The following is a 16,972-nucleotide window of genomic DNA, read 5'->3' on the forward strand; positions in this document are numbered from 1 at the left end:
TGCCTGTGCAGACAGCGTCAGCTGAAGTCGCAGGGGGACGGTCTCAGATTATTCAACAAGTAAGTGTGAACGCGGGCTGACATCTTGTTGCAGTTTTCTGAGAGCCAGGATCCGGGTGACTGGAACCTTTTTATACCTCCCTCTCCTCCACATTGACTCCTGATTTCTTCAGGCCTCTAACGGCAGTCATGCCTGAGGGCCTAGTAGAATTACCCACATGGCACCTTTTCCTGGGGACCAGAGTATACTGAAGGGTAGGTAGGAGAGAGGAAGGTTGAGAGACAGTGGATTGACGGGATGATGTGAGGATGGATGGGAGGGAGAGAGAGAAGATAAGAGATGAGTGAACGGGTGGACTGACGCATACATGAATGGAAGGGAAGGCAGGTGGAAGGTGAATGGATGAGTAAATGGAAAGAACGGATGAGTAGACCTGGATAGGGGGATGAGTGGGAATGGGGAGGATGGCTGCTAGGACGGCTTCATGAGCTGGGGGATAGAATGGGCCGAGCAACAGAGCCCTTAGCAATGAGTCCAGCCTCCATACTAAACTCCATACTAAAGAAAAGCTGGCTGCTTTGCCCCCAGCCGCGGGCAGGTGCAGGCACAGCCGCAAACTGAGTGTCTGGGCCCCGTTGGGGGCTCCCCACCACATTCCCCTCCAACGCCGCGCCTGACGGTGCCAGGGTGGGGGGAGCGCCCCGCCCCCACCTCCGGAGGTGGCGTCCCACGCGGCCGCAACAAGCTGCCGTTGTCCCGCGGGCCGTGGGCCCCGCACACTGGGGCTTTGTCCGGCCCCCCGCCACGATCCACGGGGGAGGGTGGCCCCACATGACCAAGGGGGTAGGAGGAGCCTGCGGCGGTGGCAGCGGCGGCAGCGGCGGCAGCGGCTGCGGCTCCATCACTTTCCTCCCGGGCCGGGGGTCGGCGGGCGGTGGCACCGGCGACTGGACAGGTCTGGGCAGGGCCGTGGACGCCGGGCCCCTGATTCCCCATCAGGCTACGGGCTCTGGGCCTGGGGCCAGCTGGGCAGCTGTGAACCCAGCGCTTTCCAGGCGCCGAGCTGGGGGTGCGCCCGGCCACCCGGCCTCGGGATCATGGGGAATGGCATGACCAAGGTAGGGGGAACCCCCGCTACGCCTGGCCGTCCCCACCCCGCGGCCGGGCCCAGGACGGGTCGCTGACCTTCTGCTCCCGTTCCGAGATGTATGCCACATCTCTGTCACGCTGCCCTCGGAGACTCCCTCTGCCTTTCTCTGCCTCCGCCTGTGCCTGTCTGTCCTCTGCGCGACTCTGACTCTTGCTGTGTCTTTCCCTGGCCTCTCTGGGAGCACCTTATTCTCTGTGCCTCGCTGTGTGTGTGTGGGTCTGAGATTGCTGGACTCTGGTGTCTCTTCTGTTCTTCTCGCTCTGTTCCGCATGGCCTTCCACCTGTGCCTGTCTCAATCCCCTCTGTCCAGGGTTCACTCTGTGCCCCTTTCTGATCTCTACCTGGGACTTTCTACCCATCCCTCCTCTTCTATCTGTCCCCAAGCTGAGCTCTCCTGACCCCTCCTGTGGTTAATTTATTGCCTTTTCTTGCATCCTTGCCAAAGGCCCAAGACCCCTCACGCAGCACCCAGACCTATCAGGGAGATGGCTTCCTGGGGTCCCATCACCAATAGAGAAGAGCTGCGGGCCCCAGCTACCATGGGTGGGAAGGGGTGCAGCCTGCCCCCTGACCCCTGCTGTCCTTCCTCCAGGTACTTCCTGGACTCTACCTTGGAAACTTCATTGGTGAGCACTTTCCACTCTGTCCCAAGGCCGTGGCTCTCTGCCTGTCCCAGGCCTGTGTCCACTGTTCACACTCAGGCCCACACAACTTAGACGCTCTCAAGAATGGAGTGGGGGGAGGGAAGGATGCCAGGCTGGGAGGAAAAAAGAATCAAGGAGGATTGGGGGGTACAAGAGCAAGCAGTCCCCAGGCTGGAAAGATCCCAGTTCAGCCTTTCCCCAAGGTTCACCAACAGGCTAAGGCCTGCACAAAGGGCTCCTTGGCATGAGGCCCACCAGCCCCAAAGGCTCTTCCATAGTTATTGTTGAGGTCTGCCTGGAGGTATGGCTAAGCTGGGGTTCTGAAAAGGATGCTGGACCGGCTCCTGTAAGCAGAGTCCTGAGTGGAACCGTCAGGCAGCCTCAAACCAGGGGGTGGCAAATCTGCAGGTTTCTGCCTTTTTCTCCCCACTATCCCTTCCACAACCTTCTGTGGGGGAGGGGCAGTGCCCTCCCCAACCCCAGGCTGGTGGTCAGGAGCCAGATCTGGACATAGACCTTTGACTTGGTGGTGGAAAATGTGCTGAGACAGGCTGGCTCAAGGCCTGAGGACCCAAGGTGGAAAAGGCACAGAGAAGACGCAGGTGACCCACCCCACAGCCCTGGCTCCTTCCTCCCTAGGAGCCTCCTCAGCAGCTCCTCCCACATTGATTTCTGAGAGGATTCAGCTTAGCTGTGTGTTAGTTCCGCCAGGACAAGAGCCATGAAGTTGACCCCAGACTCAGTGCACATAGCGGGCATATGGGGAGCATTTGGTGGATGAGGAAGCAGGGGTATGGGAATAAGGACTGCATGTGATTTACCCTAGTTATAAAAGGTACATGCTGGCACATGTCACTCCCCAGAGATGACCACTGACAGTCCTAAGGGGCATTTTGTCAGCTATTGTAGATACAGATGGGACCTCATTCTGCATGCTGCTCAGGAAGTGACATGTCCCACTTAAAATATACATCGGCGACAACCTCATACATCAGCTCCTGGGGATCATTTTAATTGTGGCACAGGAGTCCAAAGTACAGTTGTACTTATTTTTTCGTTCTGTCCCTTTTTGGTTGACATTCGGTTGCTCCAAACATTTAGCCGCTTCTGCAATAAACAGAGCTGCAGAGAACTTCAGCCTCCATGTGTAACCGCTCTCTGTCCACAGATTCCTAGAAGTAGAATTTCTGAGTCCAAGGATGAGCTAGGGAGTTAGGGTCTGGGATGGGAAGAAAAACAACACCAAGCTGGGGAACACCAGCCCGTCTCTGATGGGTGCCCCATAGGCAGGGAAGGAACAGGCAAGCCAATGGGCAAGGGGAGTGGGTCAAGCTGAAGGGAGGGGTGAGGAGGCAAGCTGGGCACTGGCTTTCTCTGCACTTGGCCCTTAGGAATAAATTAGTCCCATCTGCCAATGTGGTTCAAGTGTCCTGTTTCTTTCAGATGCCAAAGACCCCGATCAGCTAGGCCGGAATAAGATCACACACATCATCTCTATCCATGAGTCACCCCAACCTCTGCTGCAGGTATCTAAGCTCCCCATTCCAGGCTGATAGGTGGGGAGGGCAAGCTGTAGGACCAGGACTGCACCCCACCCCATCCTGACTTTCTAGTACTGGAACTGCAGCCCAGAGTGTCAGACACGCTAGGAAAATGCTCTGTTCTTGGGCCATAGTCCTTGAAGAGCCATCTTGACCCCAGCTGACTCATCCAGCCTCCCTGGACTGTTTTAGCATCCCTGTTTGGCAACTGAGGCCACAGAGGTAAGTGAACTCATGTAAGGTCATATGGTGAAGAAGCTGACCAACTAGAATTTGAACCTAGGCCATCCAACCCTAGAGATCTCATAGCAATCCTTAATGTTAAGACCTTAATGAAGGTCTCATGTTAATCCTTTTTGCACCTACCTTGGCATGCTTCCAACTGTCAGGTGTCTGGATCATTCCAAACAGGAGATCCCAGGTTTTGTGTGTCTTGCTGTGCAACTTTGAACCATGACCTCAGCTCCTTGGGGCCTTTGGTCCAGACTGCCCCAGAGGGCTGTTGTGAGGCTGCAGAGGGCTGCCAAGTGTGGAAGACAGTTCTGTATAAGGCATAGTCTCATTGGATGATCGGTTCTGTTCTCATGGAACCCTAAGGAAGAGATGAGGGTGTTGAGCCCCAAAGGAAGAGAGTAAGAAACTCAGACAACTGGTGCTGTGGTCAGGAAGCCATTTATGCTCTTTGCGACCTTGTGCACAAGACAATCTGAGCTCCGGGCACCCATCTATTAAATGGAGATTTTGCAATAGCACTGACTTCACCAAGTTTCTTTGAGCCACATACAGATGCTCAACATGTATATCCCATCAATATCTAGATCCAGGCTAGGGAGATAGCTTGGTGTGTGTCTAAGAGCACTTTCTATAGATTCCCAGCACCCATGTAAAAGTCAGGCATGCCCATATGTGCCTTAACTCTGGCACTGGAGGTGGGGTGGGGGAATGGAGTAAGACAATCTCTGGGACCAGCTGGCTGTCAGCCTGGCTGAAAACCATCTCCAGGTTCTGTGAGAGAGCCTGTCTCAGGGGGAATAAGGCAGAGGGTGACAGAGCAGTACACCTGACCTTGACATGCATATACACAAATGTATATAGCCATTCCCCCATACATACATATGTGCATCCATAGGTACACACACATGTACGTACGTGCATGTGCACACTCTCATAAAAAGCTCCTTGTCCTAAAGTCTGTGTCTACTACATCTATTAGAAAGAATGGTAGATTGAAAAGGCTCTGAAGATCTGAGATAAAAACAAACAGGCTGTAGGGGGCTGGAGAGATGGCTCAGTGGTTAAGAGCATTTGTTCTTATAAGAGACCCAGGCTTGGTTCCCAGCACCCACGTGGCAACTCACACTGTAAACTCCAGTTCCAGAGAGATCTGATGGAGACTGGGCACACAAACAGTATACATACATGCACGCAAGCAGAACACTTGTACACATAAAATAAATCTTTTATGTTTATAAAAATGACAGAATCCACCCACAAACTTGCTGTGATGACCTTGGGCAGGGTCTTTCATCCTCTCTGGGCCTTGAACTTGTTTGTTTATTGGTCACCTGTCAAATTTAATGGTCTCTAAGGGCAGCTGACAATAATCTATGACTTTCATGGTCTATGAAGAAATTTCCAGGCCAGTGCAATCTGATTTTGCATTCTAGGGCAGCCTCGTTCTGGAGCACTGGAGTATGTAGTCTGAACAGATTGCACAGGCAGGCTTTCCAAGTTATTAATGTGTTTATTAAGAAATGAGTGCTTAGGAAAAGCGCCCTGCCCCAACACCTCACCGGCAGCCGTCCCTCCCATCTGGGAGTTTAGCAGGCAGGGTTTGATGGTACCAGGCCAACCTACAGCCAAACACACTGAGAAGTGAAACTGCAGATCTTGCAAACAATGTGGGATTCCATGACCTTGAAACTCTTGGAAAGGGATGGGACAAATCTCCGTGGACACAAGAGAGCAGGTCCTGTGTCCTTTAAGAGCCACAGCCAGCAGCAGACCAGGCACCTGAAAAGGGCTGTGTGAAGTAACAAAGTGTTGAGCAAAATCTTTGAGAAATAGCAGGGAAATGTTTGGGATGTGGACATAAATATCCTTGTGTGGAACTTCAGCAGGAAGCAAAGCCTATCAGACCAGTTCATGAAGCTGTTGTTGATGGTGGTGTCTGGTGGTGGTGGTGGTAGTAGTGGTGGTTTTGGTTGTGGTGGTGGTGGTAATGGTGTCTGGTTGTGGTGGTGGTGGTGGTGGTAGTAGTGTGGTTTTGATTGTGGTGGTGGTGGTAGTGGTGTCTGGTGATGGTAGTGGTGGTTGTGGTGGTTGTGGTGGTGGTGTCTGGTGGTGGTGGTGGTTGTGGTGGTGGTGGTAGTGGTGTCTGGTGGTAGTGGTGGTGGTGGTTTTGGTGGTGGTGTGTATGTGTGTGTGTGTTGCTTGTTTGTTTGTCTTTTGAGATATGACTTGCTGTGGTAGCCCAGGCTGGCCTCTCACTCATCATCCTCCTGCCTCAGCCTCCTGAGTGCTAGGACTACAGGTCTGTGGTCAGGTCACTATGCCCAACTGTTCTTTTCAGAGTTCACACTCTTCAAGAAAAATGAGCTCTGCCCTTTTCACTGTATAACTTTGCAATCCCTGCCGGGAGGAGAATCCTCAAAGAAACACCTTCACAATTTCCAAGTCCTTCACAGACAGAACTGACAGTTCCATACAGATAGTACCTGCTCTTTGTGGACAGGAAACAATGATGGCCCAGAGAGGAGCAGGAATGGTCTGGTGTCACCTTCTGAGTTTGTGTTTTATCCCTGCAGGATATCACGTACCTTCGAATCTCAGTCGCTGATGCTCCTGAGGTACCCATGTAAGTTCCCCCGAATGGGCCACCAGCTGATGGAGAGCTGTCCCTGGGGTGGGGGTGAGGGCACGGAGCATTCAGACCAGAAAGGGCACCCAGAGACAGACTGAGTCTGTTTCTACCATGCCCTTGCAACATGTCCCCACTAGCACTCTCCAGAGCCTCAGCCTGCTCCGCTGTCACGTGGAGAAAGTGTCCTGTCTCCTGGGACCCAGCGCACAGCAGATTCGAGGGTCAGACTTGACCTGCATCCTGGCTTGCAGTTAAGACACCTGGTTCACAGCCAGGCTTTGGCATTTACTGCTGTGTGACCTTGGCAAAATCACTTGTCCTCTATGAGCTACGTAACAGCAGGATGTGATGAATCGAGGGTTTGCAAAGATGAGGTGACCTGAGTTGAGGACGTGGGACTGGACCTGGTAATTGCAGGGACTCTGGAAAACGGGGGTCTTGTTTGATTTGCTAGCATTGATATCTCAAGACTGGAATGGACTCAGGCCGAAGCCTGGCCCTTTGGGGCCCTTGTCCCAGCCCACGGCTCACTATTGTTCCAGTTCCTCCAGTTACAGGCCCCAGAGAAATGGCACCTCGCTCTCCCCATACCCATGTCCCTGAAAGGCCGGAATATACCCATAGTGGAAGCTCATTTCCCATGTCCGCTGGAGAGGCGCCTACCTAGATGGTGGGGCAGCCTCTCTCGCTGCTTGCTGTGCCGCCTCCTTCCCAAGCAGTGTTCCCCTTCACTCTGCATGCTGGCTGCACTGAGGATCTAGGGTCTCTGTAAGGGAGGGGGAGGCAGCTCCTGAGAGACCTGCCCCCACACACACACAGCATTCCCTTCCGTGTTGCTTTCTTCTCCAGCAAAAAGCACTTCAAAGAATGTGTCAACTTTATCCACAGTTGCCGCCTCAACGGGGGTAACTGCCTTGTACACTGGTGAGTTCTGGGGCGCCCTCCCCCCATGCATGCCTATCCCGTGGGGCAGGTTCCCTCCAGCCTGTCACACTGCTGACAGTCCCTTGGGACAGACCACCCGGAGGTTCATTACTTCTGGCACCCAGATGGCCCTAGCCCAGGAGCTGTGTTTTTCTGAGACTCAGTCTCTTTATCTGTCAAGTGAAGGAATGAATGCCATGTTCACAAGGCTACTGAGGGAGCTGGGTGGGGTCACATAGGGAACCTGCTCATTCTATCCCCAGCTCTCTTCACTTTGAGGCCATAGTGCATGGCTAGGACGTTGAGCTGAGTCTTCCCCAGGGTCCCTGACCTAAAGGATGTATTCATCCCATGACATCTCACCAAGGGCTCTGACTGGGGCCAAGTGACTAGTTCCCTCAAGACCTAGGTCTCCAGCTGGACAGTTGTGTCACGTGCCTTTAATTCCAGCACCTGGAAGGCAGAAATAGGTAGATCTCTGTGAGTTCAAGGCCAGCCTGGTCTACAGAGTGAGTTCCAGGACAGCCAGGGCCACACAAAGAAACCCTGACTCAGAAAAAAAGGAAAAGAAAAAGAAAAAATGACCTAGCTCTCCTTGTAGTCAGCCCTCTTCCTGTCCACAGCTCACCTTCCACCTCGAGATTGTGCACGCTCTTCTTAGAGTATTTTGTCTTGTGTTTTTCTCGTGGTGTGGGCAATTGAACTCAGCCTCATGAACACCAAACAAGACCCCACAATCACCCATTGCCCCAACTCCACAACATTCTTGTCTACCCCTGTCTTTCAAGACTCGGCTTGATGTCACTTCCTAGGGAGCCTCTCCCTAGCACCTCTCTACTTATGTACGGCTCTTTAAACCCCAGACTCATCTTGTCTTCAGGCAATCATCTGAAATTGCTGCTTTGGCTAGTGACTGTCTCGCCAAACAATACTATAAGCTCCAGAGCAGCAGGGACCATGAGTTTTGTTTGTTTGTTTTCCTGGCCACACCCTAGTGCCTGAACAAAACCACTATCGGAGGAACTTTGTTGAATGACGCCTCAGCCAGTCCCTTGGAGTGGGGGAGAGAGTGCTGCTCAGAGGGAAGGGAAATGTCACAGGCAAATCTTAGAGCAAGGAAGGCAGATCCAGGCAGGCTCCCCATGGTTGGAGCTCAAGGGGCAAGCATGGGGAAGGACCAGGGAGGCAAGGGAACTGGCAGGGAGGGATGTGGAAGGGAGGGGGACCTTCCTGAAGCCTGGGTTGTCCGGGATCCAGCTTTGCAGGTATATCTCGAAGTACCACCGTTGTGATCGCCTATGTGATGACGGTGACCGGACTAGGCTGGCGGGAGATACTTGAAGCCATCAAGGCCACCAGGCCCATCGCCAACCCAAACCCAGGCTTTAGGCAGCAGCTTGAGGAGTTTGGCTGGGGAAACTCGCAGAAGGTAGGGACTATGTGCAAGGCTTTGCTGTGCAGGGCTGGGGCCGCAAGAGGCTTGGGAAGCATCCTTGATCTTAACACCCATTGGAGGTGATCCACCCTGTGCCTGTCCCCTCCCTCCACTCTCACGTTGGTCACAAATACACAATTCTCCTGCCTCAGACTCCCCAACACTGGGATTGCACCATAGGTAACCCACACCTGGTCTGAATTTTAAGGTTTTGTTTTGTTTGTCTTTTAAACTAAGCGTTTAGATGTTTATGAACCAGACTGTGACAACACAGGTGTCCCCAACACAAGGCAGTCCAGAGTTTGTCCACTTGGGGTCTGTATCCTATTCCACCAGAGTCTTTCTGAAGCCAAGGGTGTCCCTTCTCTTAGCACTCTGGGGAGACAGCACATGGAAATATCAGCTTGGTATTTCAGTCAGCTAGGAAAGGGAGGGAGAGAAAGGAATGAAGTGGCTGGAAGGTTCTCAGAAGGTGGCACTGGATTCCAGGGCTGCCCTAGTCCAGGAACAGACAAGATACCCCTGCGGTGTGGTGTCATTGAGTCCAGGGATGGGGACAGAGGCTCAAGGGAAGTTGTTTAGTGCGGTTTGGGAAGTCTGGAAGACGGAGTGTCAAGGGTAAGTGGGGTTTAGGAAGAGGTTAGGGCCTCAAATGTGAGGCGGGGCGCCTCGGTGAGTGTCGGAAACTCTTAGAATGAAGACAGGGAGCTTAGAAGAGCTAGGTGTGGGGAGGGAGCGAGGGCGAAGGTGGCAAACTGGTGGCAGCTGGACCTGCGCTCCGCTTCCCCTCCCCGCCTCAGCTTCGCCGGCAGTTGGAGGAGCGCTTCGGGGAGAGCCCGTTCCGCGACGAGGAGGAACTGCGCACGCTGCTGCCTCTCTGCAGGCGCTGTCGCCAGGGTTCGGCGACCTCCGCCACGTCGGCCACAGCGTCCTCCGCCGCTTCCGAGGGGACCCTGCAGCGCCTGGTGCCGCGGGAAGCCCACCGGCCGCTGCCGCTGCTGGCGCGCGTCAAACAGACTTTCTCCTGCCTCCCGCGGTGCCTGTCGCGCAAGGGCGACAAGTGAGCGCCCTGCCCGCTGCTCCGCCTGTCCTCACGCCACAGCCCTTCGTCGGCGGCCAGGGCTTCCCGCATCCGGGATGCGCCCAGAGCTTGTGGGAGCCTCGCCCATGCCCAATGTCCACCACGCTTGTCTGCGTCCGTCCTCAGTGTCCCCTTTGTGAGTCCGTGTTCCGCCGGCCTGCTTCAAGCCACCTGGTGCCTTAGTCCTTGAGCCTGGGGAAGGGGTCCTAGGCCTCCACCCAGACAGACAGGGAACAGGAGGTTGGTCGGGTGGGGTGGACCGGCCTGGAGGAGATTAAAGAGATGCGGACGTTGCCTGGCCCGGTGCCTCTGGTCATTCTGCAGAGCCTGGGTTCTGCAGCCTGCGTGAGGCAGGCCGGGAACAGCTTCCAGGGGCCGGGGGAAGCGCCATTCTCCATTAGTCTGCAGAGCTGAATTCCAAGACCATACCCTTCTCAGACACCCCAGTCCCCATCTCTCCCAGAGCCCTGGACTCCTGACGCCCCCCCCCAGCTCTTTGGACCCATCACCTCTCTGAGGCCCCTCCCTCTTCTCCAAATAACTGGCCGGTGTGCGCCAGTTGGTGGTGTTGCCTTCACATCAGCTTTAATGGTCTGAGATGACTTTATACTCAGGGAGAACACCCAGGATCATAGAGGCCAGGCTGCTGGCCCAAGCACACACAGCTAGAGCAGGTCATTCCAGCTGTGGTAGGAGGGAGGAAGCAACTCCTGGTGTGGAGGTTTCTGGAGAGGAAGACCCAGCACCAACTGGGGTGCAGGGGGTAGCAGGACACCCAATAAAGAGTAAGCAGCCCTGTGGATGGACAGACGAAGGGGTGTCACAAGAACTGATTACCTGAGGGAGCTGAAGTCGCTATTGCTCAGTAGACTCTTCTGGCTTCACGGCTGATGGGGCACAGCCCTGAGGAACTGAGCGGAAGGAATGGTGAGCTACCCACACCAACCCCAATTCTTCATCCACTCAAATGTTCATTGAGCACACAGTGTGCCGGACTGTGCTGGACTCTGGGGCTACAGCAAGGAGCACACTTCTGTCCATGGCTGACCTTCTAGAGGAAGATACCAGATAAAAGAGGGGGTAAGAGAGTGGACCATCTTGCCATCTGACAGGAGAGCGGAGAGCGACAAATGGGAATCCCAAGATGCAGGAGCAGTTAACTGAAAAGGCCCGGAGTTAGGGCTTTGTGAAGAGAAAGGGTGACTGTACTCCCCAGAGGACAGGGAGCCTGCATCCTCCTAATTGGCCGTTGCCACCACAGTTCACCTGTCTTCTAGCCCTTCTGTCCCAGACAGAGCCATTCCCTCTTTGAAACGATAATGTGGTCCCATCGTCCACAGACAAAACCAAGCCCTTTGGTATAGTGTTCCAGACCCTTCCAGAGGCTCCCTGGCTGAAGTGTCGCCTCTACACACAGCCTCAACAGTGCAGTGCTCTCCCCTAGGACACTGTCGCTGTCCTGAACACTCCAGCTCAGCCGATCCTCATCCCACCCTAACAGCTGCCCCATTTATCAGAAGAGAAGATGGAGGCTGGTGCCCCGGGTCATGAGCAGGAGATGGGGCTAGGATGTGAACTCGGGCATCTAGTTGCAGGCCCCAGCCTCCTATCATTTTCCTCTGTAATCTAGAAATCGGAAGGGCTCCTCTGACACACAGGAGGCTGCTTGGATGGGCGGGACACCTCAGGCTGGCTTCTAAAACTCCAGCCTCAGCTGGGGGATAGAAAAACTAGCCCTCCCCTCCTATACTGCGCAGCTGCAGACTTTTTCCCTCTTCGTTATTTCCTAAACGGTCTGACAGCCTCCCAGCATTTGCTCCCCAGTAGGCTTTCTAGAGTTTAAAATATGGCAGAGGATTCTTGCAGATTCCGTGTGAATAGCCCACCACTTGGCTTAAGGGATTTGCCATGCATTTCGTCACTCAGTGGGGTCCTGGAGCCAACCCCTCACCGATATAAAAGGACAACTAATTCCTACTCATGTTCATCCCATGAAGTGCTTTGTGCCCCTCTAGAGTTCACAGGTCTGAAGTGGACTGAGGCTGCATAAATGTCACAAGACAGCTGCTGGCATGTGGGGCCGAGAGGAGGAGGAGTGAGGGCAGCCTCCCACAGGTGCTTGTGAAGGGGAGACCTCACTCCCTAGCTCTGTCCAGGCTGGACTAGCCACCGCACCAGGAATTTTCTTCTTTCAAAGCCTCGGTTCTGCCACATACACAGCAAGGGCTGATGCAGCTGAACTACTCAGCACCCTTCATACTGCAAAGATTTCTTGATAATAAAAGAGAAATTCTAGAACTGGGCATGGTGGTGCATGTCTACGATCCAACACTCAGGAGGCAGGGGCATAAGGATTTTTATTCAAAACTAGCCTGGGATAAATAGAGAGGCCCTGTTTCAATCTCCCCCTCCTTGTAAAAGACACCAATCCCCAAAATATATCAGTGTGGAAATGTTCCCATACAATCTCAGAGGATCTTGGACCCCACCAGGAACCTGCAAATTCTAGATGTAGTTCTCAGGAGGTGGCAAGGGGGCACAGACACAGAGCTCTGGATCCTGGCCATCCCTGGTGGTGCCACATAGCTTCCTAATAGCTATAAGTTGTTGAAGACGCACTGGGAAAGGATTCAGCCAGGCCAGCAGGAGGACAAGCAGCCACTTGGCAGGCAATTCCAAAACGTGAGGGGAAAAGTACAATCCATGGAGTGCCTACATGGAAATGAGAATGGGAAGCTGGCTTAGCATCCTGGTCCCTGGGCTTCTCTAAGGTTGCATGGAGGTCACCTGTGTGCCTCCCGCTGTGACAACAATAGGTTTGAGAAGCATTTTCCTTTTCCAACTTCCAAATGCAGGTCCTGAGGACAGACTGACAGGTGGGCCTCATGTGGCACCACTATGTAGAAGGTGCTGAGGCTGGAGGATGCTGGAGTTGAGGAATCAGAGACCAGTGTGTAACACAGCAAGGTGTCTCAGAAAAAACGAGACAAAAATAGGCCGTTTACAGGTGGTCTAAGAGAAGCAGAGCGTAGGTACTGGGCTGGAGCAAGATCGCTCCTCTGCTGAAGACTTTCTCTATCCCTCACCTACACTCACAACCATCACCACCCCTAACCCCACCCCACCCCGTTGCACTCTGGGAGCTCATTCTTGTCCCTGGTGCTCCAGGACAGCCAGCCACCAGCAGTGGTGGAAGGCAAGGGCCTTGGGATAGAGGAACTGAAGAGAATGAGAAACTTTACCAAGCCGACTTTACTTTCTTAGGGTCCGTAATCCATTCAGGTGACCTGGTAATTCCCTGATGCTCACACAGCCAGTGCACCATCCCTAGCATTTTGCCTAGGAAAGAGTCTGTCAGTGGGAAATCTATGGCAGGAACCGTGGATCCTTTCTGTCTCCAGGACTGATTGGTGGTACAGACAGAAAGTTGATGCTAAGAAGGGTTGTGCTGGGAAGATGTAGGCAAGACTCTCTTCCGCATACCCTGGAAGGCCACAGCTCAGCAGCGGCCTACCAGAGACAGCAGGATGCAGAGGTTTTTCTGGGTAAGGAACAGGGTCCTGGAAAAGCCTGGCCAAGCGGGCTTGAACTCACAAAACTTCAGCATCCTGCTGGAGCCTAGGTACTGGCCCATAAACTGTGACCTTGGACCGTCCACACAGTCTCAAGGCTGAGTGTAGTGTTCCCCAATATATATAGGGGAGCTTTTGACACCCTCTTAAAATAACATTAGCCTGTCACTGCCTGTGACCTCTCCATCCTTTGGAGGCCTTTCCTCCCACCCCAAACTCTCACCCCAAGTGGCCAACCTCAGCATCTTGAGAACCATCTTTTCAGGACCTCCTGCAGGAAAGCCCCTTGCTCAGACATCACAAACTTTCTGAAATTAGCTGCTTTGATGAGGCAGTTAAAACTCTTTGAAGCCTCTCCCCTGAGCCGCAGGATCCAGCTGCACATCAGGACACTATCCTTACCACGAGCTCCCAAGTCATCTCCAGCTCCCCTCTCCCGAGACACTTAGTGTCCCCCTATTAACTCCATCTGGCTTCTGTCTCACCTGATAATAAAGTCACTAGCTTCCAAGTTCAAAGAAGGAAGCATCCAGCCTTCACCAAGATGGTCCCGCACCTGGTGAATCCATCTTACTCCAAACGGTCTCACTGGGTCTCCAGAATCTCACCCTAGTTACAAGACCTCTGTGCTCCTCCTGCCCATCTTTGTCCAGCATCTCTCTCTAGGTCACTATAGACACACACACACACACACACACACACACACACACACACACACACGGCTGGGGGGGGCGCTTCTCCTGACCCTCAGCAATCCCCTCAAGCCCTCAGAAGGTCCTTCCTAGTGATGAGATGGTCATAACCTGCCCTTCTACAGGGTCACCTATGGCTCCTCACTGCCCAGGTGCTGTAGGTCCCTCCTCCCCCTGAGGCCACAGGAAGTACCCCTCCCAGGCCTTATCTCTAGTCTGTCTCTCTGTCTCTCTGTCTCTCTGTCTCTCTGTCTCTCTCTCTCTCTCTTCCCTAACTTTCCGTTTCTAAATGCTTCCTCTCTCTCATCTCACCATTACAGCCTCCCACACAGTGCTCTCTCTGCCTACATTGCTTCTTCCACCTTCTCCGGCTGCTCCCCTGCTTAGCCATCTCTTCCTGGAGACAGCTTTCCCGGGTGCACCCATTGATTTAACACACTTACTAAGCTCCGGCTCGTTGTTTTTCCCACGTCATCCCTCCTGCTTAGCTATCTCTTCTTAGACAGCTTTCCCGGTGCACCCACCCATTGATTCAACTCTGCTCTCCCCCAGGATCCTAGAATGAGTCTGTCATCTCCTCCTGCCACACCGGGATCTGCCTGAGGGTGGCGACATTGAGCACAGGGCCTGACGTTCACTTACCATCCAGTAAATGTTGAATGGGTGGCCTGCCCCTTAAACTTTACATACTGCTATTTAGAGAAGAGTGTTCTGGAGCATCCTAGTGGCTGCCTGCCTCTCCACCCACCAGGGCACACAGGACCTTCACTTCAACCCTCCCTCTGTCCCAGCGCTCGTGGATAAAGCTTTGCCTTCAGAGATAATCATGATCGGCCTTCAAGTGTCTCTTCTTCCGTAATCTCTCTTCACCTCTCGCCACCACATGGATTCCGTATCTGCACATAATGTATTTGTAACCCCTAAACCAACACTCTGCAAGCAGAAGGGACTGGGGGAGCTGGGAAGGAGGAGTTAATGAAGGGGGTGCCACTCAGGAGAACAGAGCTGGGTTTTTAGGGTGACGATAAGCTTGATGAACAGTTGGCTATTCATGGCTCAAAGAGAGGTTTGAGAGAGTTTTTAAATGCTTTTCAAAACAGCCAGTTTCGGGCATGCAGATAATGGGGAAAATAATAGGTTGGCTGGGTTATTCTGGTGGTGCTGAGGAGTTGAACCCAGGGCCTTGGGCATGATAGACCTGGGTGTTATCACTGAGCTGCGCCTACCGGACCCCAGGTCTTGACAAAGAATTGGTGTCCTGTGAGTTAAGCATTAATAAAGAAACAGCACCTTCGCTCTAGCTCTCATGCAGACACGTGTCTATGGCATTTTTATTAGAGCACCTCTTTAATGGAGGAAATGGATTCAAGCCCACGGAGGTCATAGCCAGTTAGGCTTCATAAGCTGTTTGGTTTTCTCAGGCATTTTAAGGGTACTCTTGGTTGTTGTTGTTGTTTTATTCCCCCCTTTTTAAAATTTTTTTACATACCGATCCCAGTTCCCCATCCCTTCTCTCCATCCACTCCCCTCCCCTCACCCCCAATTCACTCCTCAGTGAGGGTAAGGCCTCCCCTGGGAAGTCAACTAAGTCCGTCCCATCACCTCATTGAGGGAGAACCAAGCCCCCCACCCTCCATGCATAGACTGAGCAAGATATCACTCCATCCATAGAGAACGGCTGCACAAAGTCAATTCATGTATAGAGTGCAAGGCCACATTTTAAATACATATCCTTTGGAGAGAGAGAGAGAGAGAGAGAGAGAGAGAGAGAGAGAGAGAGAGAGAGGAGATTGCATTATCTAGAATGGCCCTGAACATAGTGTGAAGTGCTGGCTAGTGCTTCTAGGGGTCAATCATCTCCTGTCTTCAATACATCTACACTCATCACCTTATTATGTACATCAGTCACAAGCCAGAAACTATTGCAGAGGGGTTCCTTGAAAACAAGGTTTGTTTTGTCTTACACACTATCTAATTCCCATCTCGGCTAGAGTATAGTAGGAGCTCAAAGAATATGGGATGTCAGAAGGGATGGGGAGAGAAAGAAAAGGGAAAGGAGATAAGATGTCAAAAGGTCCCTCACCCCTGTCATGGTGCCAACCCCATCTAGGCCATTCCTCTTCAAGTCCCCCACTCATCTTCAGGCTCAGGCTGTGCACAGGGCAAACACCTGGAGGGTTCTGACGAGGAGGAAGCCTCCATCTGGAAGACCTGGCTCCTCTGTGCCCTCAACAAAAGTATGGACTTCTGCACCTCTGTGCCCTCAACAAGAGTATGGACTTCTGCAACATGCGAGAGTGCAGCCAACTGGACATCACCCAGGTACCCACCTCCCTGCCCTTGAATTCACAATGGGGAAACACTGCTTGGAAAGAAGGAAACTGGGCTTGTCTGAATGACCTCTCTCTGCAGCAAGGATGGCCAACTATTCCCTGGGTCCCCCAAAAAGCCATCCTTGCTTGATACAATGACCAGGCTTCAAGCTCTCTGTGATGCGGAGAGCATTTTCCAGGAGTCCCTGAGGGAAGTGAGTGAGCAAGCCTGCAGCACAGACCAGGTGTATCCTCTCAACCCCATCAGCCTGGTCAGCTCAGGCACATCTTAGCCAAGCCTGAAAGTAGCCTCACCCTCTCTAACAATTCGCTCATCCCCTCCACCAGCCTGACTCCCTGTCTGTCCCCACTACCTGTCCTGCCTTGAGGCCCATCATTCTGTTTCCCTCAAGTCACATCCACCACTCTGCTGTCACCCACAGGTCCATCCCTCTGCCCCACTTGCCTCTCCAGATCCAGATCCCTTACTGGTCCCCTCTCCATATCTGCATGCCTCCTTTTTGCTATCTGCTTATCTGCCATCCCTGTGAATGCCTCTCCATCATCTGTGGCTCAGTGCTATGTCACCAAGAATGAGAAAGAATGTGGACATCAGGGCCAGGGGCAGATTCCTTTAAGGCCTATAGGGGGCGTAGGTAGGGGCACCTTTGGAGGTGAGACATGAGCACAGGTCTTGGGCAGGTGTTTAAAGTGGGCATTAGGGACAGTGGGCACAAGACAGGCATTGACGGATAGCA

At 53.2% G+C, this 16,972-nt stretch overlaps 1 protein-coding gene across 2 annotated transcripts; it reads left to right on the forward strand.

Annotated features, from left to right (window-relative positions):
* The first annotated feature begins 873 nt into the window (after window positions 1–873).
* Dusp15 (dual specificity phosphatase 15) lies at window positions 874–11,883 on the forward strand. 2 transcript variants are annotated; one of them, XM_057780801.1, is made up of 7 exons: window positions 874–1,118; window positions 1,743–1,776; window positions 3,238–3,320; window positions 6,143–6,192; window positions 7,048–7,122; window positions 8,380–8,551; window positions 9,358–11,883. In XM_057780801.1, the coding sequence occupies exons 1-7, from the start codon at window positions 1,098–1,100 to the stop codon at window positions 9,619–9,621; spliced, it is 699 nt and encodes a 232-aa protein (XP_057636784.1). In that variant the 5' UTR covers window positions 874–1,097; the 3' UTR covers window positions 9,622–11,883. The 2 variants fall into 2 exon arrangements, with proteins under 2 accessions (XP_057636784.1, XP_057636786.1); XM_057780803.1 differs by lacking the exon at window positions 1,743–1,776 and having other exon boundaries at window positions 905–1,118.
* The last annotated feature ends 5,089 nt before the right edge of the window (window positions 11,884–16,972 follow it).

This window comes from Chionomys nivalis, chromosome 9, assembly GCF_950005125.1.
Source record: "Chionomys nivalis chromosome 9, mChiNiv1.1, whole genome shotgun sequence".
NCBI classification, from domain to species: domain Eukaryota; kingdom Metazoa; phylum Chordata; class Mammalia; order Rodentia; family Cricetidae; genus Chionomys; species Chionomys nivalis.